Raw genomic sequence first — 9,914 nt, 5'->3', positions numbered from 1 at the left:
GATGCTGGGAATTGAACTCAGGACCTCTAGAAGAGCAGTCAGTGTTCTTAACAGCTGAGCCATCTCTGCCACCTACCTCCTTTTTCTTTTTTCTTTTTTTTTTGGTTTTTCGAGACAGGGTTTCTCTGTGTAGCCCTGGCTGTCCTGGAACTCACTCTGTAGACCAGGCTGGCCTTGAACTCAGAAATCCGCCTGCCTCTGCTTCCCAAATGCTGGGACTAAAGGCGTGCACCACCACGCCCAGCTTTTTTTTTTTTTTTTTTAAACGTGAATGGATAGAGACCTGATAATGTGAGCCCAACAGACAGCCTCTGGCCCTGGGCAGATTGAGGATGTGTCAGGTGACTTTTGAAGTGCATAAAGGAACACTTCAGATTTCTCTCCCTTTGTAAGTTAGATATGGTCTTGAGGTAGTTTTGAAACTCACCAGCTCTTCAGGGTGTTGTGGGACCTCTGGGGATGATGTGGGAGCCAGATAGTCGGCATTTCTGTAAGCCAAACCTAGACACACCTAACCAACTGAGGCAGGCGGCTGCTGCTGCTGCTGCAGATAGGGTTTCTCACCATGCCTTTGGCCTGGGAGGAGTCTAAGGCCTGTTTGTTTGTTTCTCTGTGTTTGTATAAAGACTCAAGCAGAAATGGAAGTCAGAGGCTGAGAAGGAAAGCAAGACGACCTCTCCTCCACCCCCACCGTATTCCTTGGGCCCACTGAAGCCGACCTTCCTTCTGGTTCCTCTCCTCACCCCACACAGCTCTGGGTCTGACAATACCGTAAACCACAGCTGCCTGGGTGTCAGGGACGCACAGAGCCCTTATGACAACAGCAACAGAGACTACTTATTCCCCAGATAATCATCTGGATGGTACCTGGCAGCTGGCAGGGCACCACGAGATCAGCACACAAGTTTCTCATGCGGGTCCCATCCACCTGGGGTGGGGTGGGGCGGGCGGGGCTGCAGCTTCACTAACCCACAAGAGCTCTGCACAGGTTCTGAGTAGGTGCAGCTGGTGCTGCATAGGCTCTGAAGGAAGGAAGGGGCTGTGAGGAACACAGGCCATTGTGAAGACAGCTTGTGATGACTGAATAGAGATGCCCGTCAGCTCCACATCTGATAGTGGCTCACAAGCTGCACCCTCAGGAGGCCTCAGAAAGGGGCTCCAAAGGCTGCCCCAGCTGCCTCGCTCTGCCTCACTGCCCCAAGCCACCTTTTAGCTCTCGAACTCCTAAAGTCCAAGCACTTTGCCATTCTCTTTCCGAGGCCACTGAGGCCGGGTGGAAGCTTGGTTCCGATTTCCTTCTCAACATCTGGAAAGCAGCTGGGCCCGGTGGTGGTGACTAATATCTCAGGGCCTGATGGTTTACGCGAGTGACAATTTCTCACAAGCAGTTTTTAAATGTGAATGATGACCCCAGGCACTGCTGGCTGCGGAGGCTTCATTTTCCTCTTCGATCTCAGGACTTCAGGCGAAAAGCGGAGTGGAAGTAGAGAGCGGATGGGTGTCCACCGTCCTCATGGTACTTGCGGGAGGTACAGCCTGGAAAACACGTTTCCTGTCCCCCTACTCTCCCAGGAGAGGGATGATGGTAGGGGGTGCCTCTTCCAGGGCGGAGAGAACTACTTTACCCCAGCCTTGCCCATTCTGATTTCAACTGGACTGGAGCTACTAGGAAAGTCGACATTCATGCAAAAAGAAAAAACGTTAACTAGCAAGAATGCACTTTCATTTTGGTTTTTAGAGAACTGTTGCCTGTTTCTCTCAAGAGTCTGGAAGAGGCCGCTCACTGCACACTACTGTATGAACCCTCACTGCCCACCCTGGAGGACCAAGTGCAGTAACGGTAGCCCAAACACCAAGTCAAGTGAAAATCGAGGGAAAAAAAAAACAAACAAGCAACAAAAAAAAAAAACCAAAACTAAACTAAAAAACAAATCACCCCCCCAAAAAAAAACAAAACCAAAAACCAAAAAAAACAAAAAAACAAAACAACAACAACAAAAAAAACCCAAACCAACCCGCTGTTTCCTATAACAGAAAAGCCTTTGGTTTCATTTTTTATTTTGATTTTTTTGTCTTAAAAAGTATAAAAATAGCCTGTCCATGCTCTGCTTCAGGGAATGAGCCTGTGAACACTCCCAGGCGCAGGCAGGAAGGGTGTCTGCTTCCTGCTACACCTCACTGCCACCTTGGCCTTCCTTGCTTTACGTTTGACTGAGTGGCCTCAGATGCTTTCCCCTGGGGCTTTGAGGAATCCAGTGATGTTAGTGGTCACCGAGGAGACCACAGAGCCACAGTGTGGTGCTTAGATTAAAGTGACTTCTGCAACCACAGCACCCCACACCTGCCGTCTTACTGAACTATGCCAGTAACTTGCCTTTTCTGCCACCACCACGAGACGAGACGGGCAGAGCTCGGAAGCTGTCACCCCATGCCCTCTGCTTGTCCGCTCTAGGGGCCACTGACCTAAGCATTAGTTATTTTATTTTATTTTATTTTTTTGTGGGTTTTGTACATTTTAGGTCCTGTTGCTGTCTTAGAAAAGGCTCTGTAGGTTGACAGAAAATCAGGCCAAGTATTCATGTTTTGTTTTTTTTTTTTTTCCTTCTTTCCTCCTTTGCTAAGTTTTTGGGACTCAAGGGTAGCAAAACTGCTGTGAAAGGGAAATTTATTAAAAATGTTACAGATCGTGATCTTCAGGGGATCGGCGACTGTGCTCACTCACAGTTCTTCAGTCCCTCACAGGGCTCTGCTGTTACCCAAGCCAGGCAGAGCAGGCAGACGGAAGACTGAAATCCAGATAGCTCATTATCTCTGTGAGTTAAATGGCTTTGATCTCCAAGTTGTTTTCACTATTGTTGTAAGGGGATAGCCTCCCCCCAACCCGTATCAAAAGGATGCTTTTTCCTTTTGACTTTTTATAAGCTAAGTCAACAAAGTCTGTTTCGTCCGGTTTCGTTCACTTCACACAGGTGTATGCCCTCAGCTGCTTCTGGTCTCAATTCTGTGCAAGCTGAATAGGTGTTCCATCCTCGGGTCATTCTTACTGGAGTTTCTGCAGCCCACAGGCTGCCTTGTCAACAGTACCACTTAACACCAGCATTCAGCGACCAGGCAGCCAAATGCCTGGTCTAGACAGAGATGATTTAAACATGATCTTTGTTGCATGGTAGAAAGAGGGAACACATACTGGTTCTAGTTCTAAGGTTCTTAGATGTTTGGTCCTTCTGGCATTAGTGAAATAGCTTTAAACTATTTCAAGGGAGAAGCCTTGGCCACACCCACGACATTTGGCCGACAGTCCTTTCTCTCCATGAGCCTTGCCTTCCCACCTGGCTGAAAGCTCACACTGAATCTTTCCTGTGTCCTTGGTGTCTTGGGAGAAAGGGAACCCCGGTGTGGGCTTTACTGCCGGCATTGGCTTGGAGCCAGCGTGGAGCAGAGCCCAACAGGGTGGGCCAGGCTTAGTTATGGTGTGCCGGTTTAAGGAATGCCTGGTTTGCCTGGTTGCCTGGGCTCCGAGCTAGAGTTTCCTAGTAGTTCTTTATGGCTGACCTAGTTGGGAAAGACTCCCATACTCAGCTTCAGGTAGAGGTGGTGAGAAACCTTTTCCTTTGTAGAGGCAGCATCATCCCAAGAGCCTACAGTGAGGTGAGGTGGGAGGGGCAGGCGCTGGGGAGGGTCTGCCAAAGTGGGAGGGGGCAGGCCAGCTGGGGAGGGTCTGCCAAAGTGGGAGGGGGCAGGCCAGCTGGGGAGGGTCTGCCAAAGTGGGAGGGGGCAGGCCAGCTGGGGAGGGTCTGCCAAAGTGGGAGGGGGCAGGCCAGCTGGGGAGGGTCTGCCAAAGTGGGAGGGGGCAGGCCAGCTGGGGAGGGTCTGCCAAAGTGGGAGGGGCAGGCGCTGGGGAGGGTCTGCCAAAGTGGGAGGGGGCAGGCCAGCTGGGGAGGGTCTGCCAAAATGGGAGGGGGCAGGCCAGCTGGGGAGGGTCTGCCAAAGTGGGAGGGACAGGCGCTGGGGAGGGTCTGCCAAAGTGGGAGGGGGCAGGCCAGCTGGGGAGGGTCTGCCAAAGTGGGAGGGGGCAGGCCAGCTGGGGAGGGTCCTGGGGCTGGCGCTGGGGAGGGTCTGCCAAAGGTCTCTCCAGCCTCTGCTGCTAGTGTAGTTGGGTGCCAGTTCCAGGAAGTTTCTATGGCAACCTTAATGCGCCTTAAGGAACACTGTCAGGTTTGTGAACATATGCTCAGATGGAGATCTTGTTTCCAGGGAAAGGACTGGTACAGTGTGTAGCAAGCTGGAATGGACAGAGAGACTTTGGCAAGAGATCATATCCGTTAAAAACAGGATACCTCAATGCTACATGTTTTTATCTTTGAGACAATATTTTTAAGGTTTTTACGCTCTGTCCCCTGTGAGCTGATACCTAAGACCTAAGTCAGTGCTTTTTTAATGCCTTTTTGCCCTCTTGTTTGCTTTAAAGTGAAATTTGTAACTGTTTGGAATAAATAATTTCTAAAGTTGCACGTGAGATGTTCTTCTGCTTTGGGAACCTGGTCATTAAAAGGAAAACCTTCCTTCCATGATGAGCGAGGAGTAAAGAATGAGGAAGGCTAACTAACTAATTAAATAGGACTGTCTCTGAGGGCACAGCGGCTCAGTCCTCTAACCCGGCTCGACACTAGGAAGGCAGAGGCGGGAGGATTTCTCCAAGTTTGAGGCTAGTGAGGCCTTGTATGTCACTTATACTGCCCTCACAGACAGACAGACAGGCAGACACACACACACACACACACACACACACACACACACACACTAAACCTGGGACTAGCAATTTCTCAAAAGGTTTTAGTTAGTAAACATTCTCCCCAAACCAAGGCCTGGGATTTCTGGAAGGAAATCAGAGGCTCATGTGTCTGTCACGTTTGCATTGTTCAGCATTACCAGATAGAGGCATGTTAGAAAAGTGAAGGAAGGCCCACTACTTAGGTGTGTACTGGACTATGGAGGTGAGAATGGGATCCTGAGAGCCATCCCGAGCTTTCTTGGTCATCAGATGGCTGAGTCTGTCCTCCACTGAAAAAGATCTTGGGCAAGAAAAACTTGGGACCCAGCCTTCTCTATGTCCCAAACAGAAGGAAACCCATCATGTGGATGCTTTGCAGGTAAGAGTAGGGGTGGCTGCTGAGGGCCAGCCTCAGCTTGGTTTGGGTTCTGAGAGAAGGGGTGTCTGGGAGCAGTACAAACAAATAACTTGAAGTCTAATCGTGGGTCCAAGCTGGCTCTGTGGTTGAGACAGCTAATTTTCTGCTAGCTGAGAGAGACCATTCTCTCTGCTAGTAAACATACTTCCTACAAGCTCTCTGGATAGCTCGTGGGTTTTCTGACCAAAGTCAGAAAAGCTGCTATATATATATAAAAAAAAACCTCTTGGATATTCTAACCAAATCAGAAACCCTGTTTGAAAATTTCTAAAATTAATTCTTGGATTTTCCAATCAAAATCAGAAAGAAAAAAAAAAATCTCAAAGAGCCGTGCGCGCTCTTCAGACAACCTTCTCTGAATAGCTTCTGGAAAACATTGTAAAAGAGCGACGTCGGCTCTCTAAGTAACTCTTAGTGGTCAGAAATCCCATTAGAAAAAAATTCTAAAAAGCTGAGTTTGCTCTCCATGACTTTCCAGACTAAAATCAGGAATCCTGTTAGAAAAAAAAAACCTAGAAGAGCTATGTTCCCTCTCCAGAGATCTTCAGACAGCTCAGCTCTCCTTGGTAGAGAAAAATTCTAAGAACCATTATTGCTTTTTGCCAGCTCATCTCATGCAGCCCAAAAGCCTAGCTTTTTATTTACATATCAATTCAGTCATTTATTCCAGGTTCCCTCTTGACCACCCCGGGGAATCCACACTCCAGGACCTTAGCCCCTTGACTCACAGGAAAGGGATAGCAAGTCCATTTTTCCCCCTCTTTTATTAACATTGCAGAAGAATTCAGAGATCTGCCTGCCTCTGTAAACATAGCTGGGTGGGACCTTGTCCTGAGAGTACCATCTCCCACCACTCTTGGACCTAAATTTGCTCTGACCCAGGCTGACCTTGAACTCAAGAATCTGCCTGCATTTGTATCTGCCTGTCTTTGCGTCTCTCTGGCAAGCCGGCTCACAGTGCAGCCGCCTCTGCTCCTTCACATCTGTGAAGCTCCTTATACAATTCATACTGCATTTTATATTTTTGCATAGCTGAGAAATTATACATTTCTGAACATGTCTTTAGAGTTCTTGTCCTGAAGATCCCAGTGTTTAGCATTTTGCTGAGACATTAGTCACACCTTCCTATCCTGGACTCACGGTGTCTCTGATTATCATGAAATCATTAACGTTAACAGGGAGGACATTCCTTGGAGGAACATGAAAATATGTTCATTATTATACAAACAAGCCTTACTCCCACAGCAGCCGTCAACTCTCGTGGAGGCCCACGCCTGCTGGCCCTGTTCCAGGGGCAGGAACCATGTCGTTTTGTCTCTATCAAGGCCATGCCACAGCTGGTGGCAAGAAGTGTGCAAAGGCCCCCAACTCAGATGAAGCTGGGGTTGGGTGGCACCCACTGCCCTTCACTTGGACCCCTGTTCCCGAAGCACAGCTGTTCTTCTCCACCCCAAGGCAGGTGCTGTTTCCTTAGTATGAGCTCTGGTCCCATAGCTGTTGGTGACCTTGATGCCCCTTTCTGCAGCCGTGTGCTCTCCAACCCTGAACCACTCTCTCCAGCAAGGATCCCTGTGTCCTCATTTGGTTTGCTAAACTGAGGCTGGCAGCCGGCCAACTGGGAGTCTGATCCCCCGGGCAAAGGCATAGCACTTTCAGGGGTGACTTTGAAGAGGTCTGAGCACCAGGGGAGGTCACAGAGAGGAAGGACAGAAATCGGTTCCTTAAATTTTTCTCCCCTTTGGTTTTTCTGAGATACGGTTTCTCTGTGTGGCCCTGGCTATCCTAGAACCTGCTCTGTAGATCACAGCTGGCCTTGAACTCAGAGATCTGTCTGCCTCTGCCTCCAGAGTGCTGGGACTAAAGGTGTGCGCCACCACAGCTCCGGCTAGATCCTTAAACTGAACCAGGGGCTTCCCTTTCACCTCTGGACTTGCCGTGAGACTTTGATGCTTAGTTTGTATACACTTTAATGGACCTTTGAAAACGCCTCCCATTCTGTCCGGGATCGCAGGGCTCTGTCACATGGAGTACAGGAGGGCAAACAACCTTAAGAGCCCAACCTGAGAGTCTGAGTTGGATCTTACAGAGGCAGCAGAAGACAAAGTTTTGATTCTGGAAGTTTCTAACTATTTCCCTTAAGTTCCATTCCCAGCTCTGCTGGCCTCTTTGGGGGGACCTGCACACATGTGACAGGCACAGACAAATAAAATAAAATAAAATAAAATAAAATAAAATAAAATAAATAAAATAACATGTGTTAAAATCTTGGACTGGAAAGATGGCTCAGTGGTTAAGAGCACTGGCTGCTCTTACAGAAGGTTAAAGTCAATGGAAAACCCAGAAATCTCGGAAATGTTCATGCGGAGCGCTTGGAATAAAATCACAGCCATTTCTGAGAAATATCTCTGTTACTTAAAGTACCTTACTGAGAAGGTCTTACTTAAGGGGAAGAGTCTCCACCACTGGCTTCCTGTGGGTGTGTCTCACGGGGGATTTGTTCCTTTAGATCTCCAGAGATGAAAGGAGACCGAGGGCCCCTTAGGAGACTTTTGTTTTATTTTTTTCTTGACAGAGTCTTGCTATGTAGCCCAGGCTGGCCTGCAGTTCACAGTTCTTGCCTCTCAGCCTGACCCTTGTGGGAGTTACACCCAGCCAGTTTTAAGAAAAACAAGTTCTTGGTTTTATGGGCTGGCCTTCTCAACTCTAGCCCACTTGTGTTCTCAGGACTCCCCTATTCCCCTTGAAATAAACGATCACTATTTCCATTTCTAGCCAAGTGTCCTTGATGCAATCTTCTGGCCTAGGACAACAGCCTGGACCCAGATGCCCTCTGAACTCTGACTTGAAGCCTGAAGTTAATCATGGTTCTTTATTTTCTCATCTCTTTTTTGGATTCTAGTTAAAGCCTAAATATAGTTCTGAGACACTTTGGGTTTTCTTACTGGTTCTTGACCGTCAAGCCAAACTCAAAGGGCAGGACTTCCTCCTTCTGGCAGCTGACGGGATCTCTACTTTCCTGCTTGTTTTTGTTGAGTCAGAGCCCTGGCTGTCCTGGATCTCACTATGTAGACCAGGCGGCTGTTCATGAATTCAGGGAGATCCACCTGTCTCTGCTTCCCAACTGCTGGATTAAAGGTGTATGCTACCACAGCCAGCCTTGCTCCACTGTCTGTCTGTCTCTTTCCTTCTTTCTTCCATTTTTTTTTTAAGATCTATTGATGTATGTTATGTATATGGGTGCTTTGACTGCAGATGTGTCTGTACATCAGAAGTGGGCATCAGATCACATTGAAGATGGTTGTGAGCTGCCTCAGGCTGCTGGTAGTGAAAGTATAACATCGTAAAAACAGAATTCTAGGCCTTTAGGCCCAGGCTTGGGAATGTGGCCTTTGTAAAGGTAATCATAAAAGAAATAGCGACATTCCTCCATCCACCCGCTTCCTGGGTTCAAAGAGTGCTCATTCAAAGAAAGTCACCCAGAACCTGCAATGCAAATGTGCTATTGTTGGGGGCTCTTAAAAACTGTCTTGAGAGTTAACAATTACCAGGTATTCCTTGTGACTCTTGTAACTTTACACTTCCTTGTGACTCTTAACTGGTATCTTTGGTATCTTCCATCAACGCCCTCCCCACTTCCTTAAGTTGTGGTTTCTTCCTTTAAATACCCCCTTACCCAGCTACTCGGGGCGCCACGGTCCTCTACCCCTGCGTGGTGTATGACCATGGGCCCGAGAGCGCTCTTGAATAAAAAATCCTCTTGCAATTTGCAGCAAGACCCGTTTCTTGTGGGTGATTTTGGGGTGTCACCTCTCCTGAGTCAGAACATGGGGGAGTCCTCACGTTGTGGGTCTTTCAGGAGAACCTCTGGAAGGGCAGCCAGTGCTCTTAACTACTGAGCCATCTCTCCAGTCCCTGCTTTACTGTGTCTCAACCAAACTACAATACGAGGTTTTCTGGAGCTTCCAAAACAACAACAAAAACCAAAGCAAGATCCCTAAACTAAGTTCTTTCTTTCTTTCTTTCTTTCTTTCTTTCTTTCTTTCTTTCTTTCTTTCTTTCTTTCTTTCTTTCTTTCTTCCTTCCTTCCTTCCTTCCTTCCTTCCTCTCTCTCTTTCTCTTTTCTTTCTCTCCTCCTCTTTTCTTTTCTTTCTTTTCCTCCCCCTCCTCCTTCTCGTTGAGTTTTCTCTGAAGCTGAGAGTGACCTTGAGTCCCTGATTTCCTGCTCTTCCTCTCTTCCAAGGACGATAATGTCCTGGGAGTTGGGTGGGGCACTATCTCAGCCAGGCTGTTTGCGGCAGCAGTGCAGGGACCGGTGGCTGCTGTGCAGCTCTTCTTGGGGACAGCTGCCTCGGACCTGAGTTACAACCAGCAAAATGGCCTAAGAACAACATCTGTGAAATCAAAGCGGACCTGGGCTTTCTCTTTCCCTTTATGTGTATTACGTAGCAACATTTTCCGTGAGCATTGTTTCTATAATGAAAGGAAACTTTTCATTAAGAAGCTATAATCTCATCTCTCTTTTTGTCTTTGTTTCATTTTTTGGTTTCCTGAGGTGGATCTCCTATTATGTAGACCCAGCTCTGTAGACCAGGCTGGCCTTGAACTCACAGAGATCCACTTGCCTCTGCCTCCCAAGTGCAGGGATTAGAGGTGAGCGCACTGTGCCCTGCCTCCCTCTGTGTTTTTAGTAGGTTAAACTGTCTCAGAGCAGTTGTCTATGAAGGC

The 9,914-nt window shown here is 48.1% G+C and overlaps 1 protein-coding gene across 2 annotated transcripts in view; it reads left to right on the top strand.

The window, feature by feature from the left end:
- Nucleotides 1-2,689, top strand: part of Il6ra (interleukin 6 receptor, alpha) — a 43,873-nt gene extending 41,184 nt beyond the window's left edge. For both annotated transcript variants that reach the window (NM_001310676.1, NM_010559.3), the window contains exon 10: nucleotides 627-2,689. In NM_001310676.1, coding sequence (NP_001297605.1) covers nucleotides 627-852 — 226 coding nt within the window. In that variant the 3' untranslated portion in view covers nucleotides 853-2,689. The remainder of the gene's footprint in view (nucleotides 1-626) is intronic.
- The last annotated feature ends 7,225 nt before the right edge of the window (nucleotides 2,690-9,914 follow it).

This window comes from Mus musculus, chromosome 3, assembly GCF_000001635.26.
Source record: "Mus musculus strain C57BL/6J chromosome 3, GRCm38.p6 C57BL/6J".
NCBI lineage: Eukaryota > Metazoa > Chordata > Mammalia > Rodentia > Muridae > Mus > Mus musculus.
Note: the sequence above shows the minus strand (reverse complement) of the source record. Positions and strands in the feature narration are given on the sequence as shown.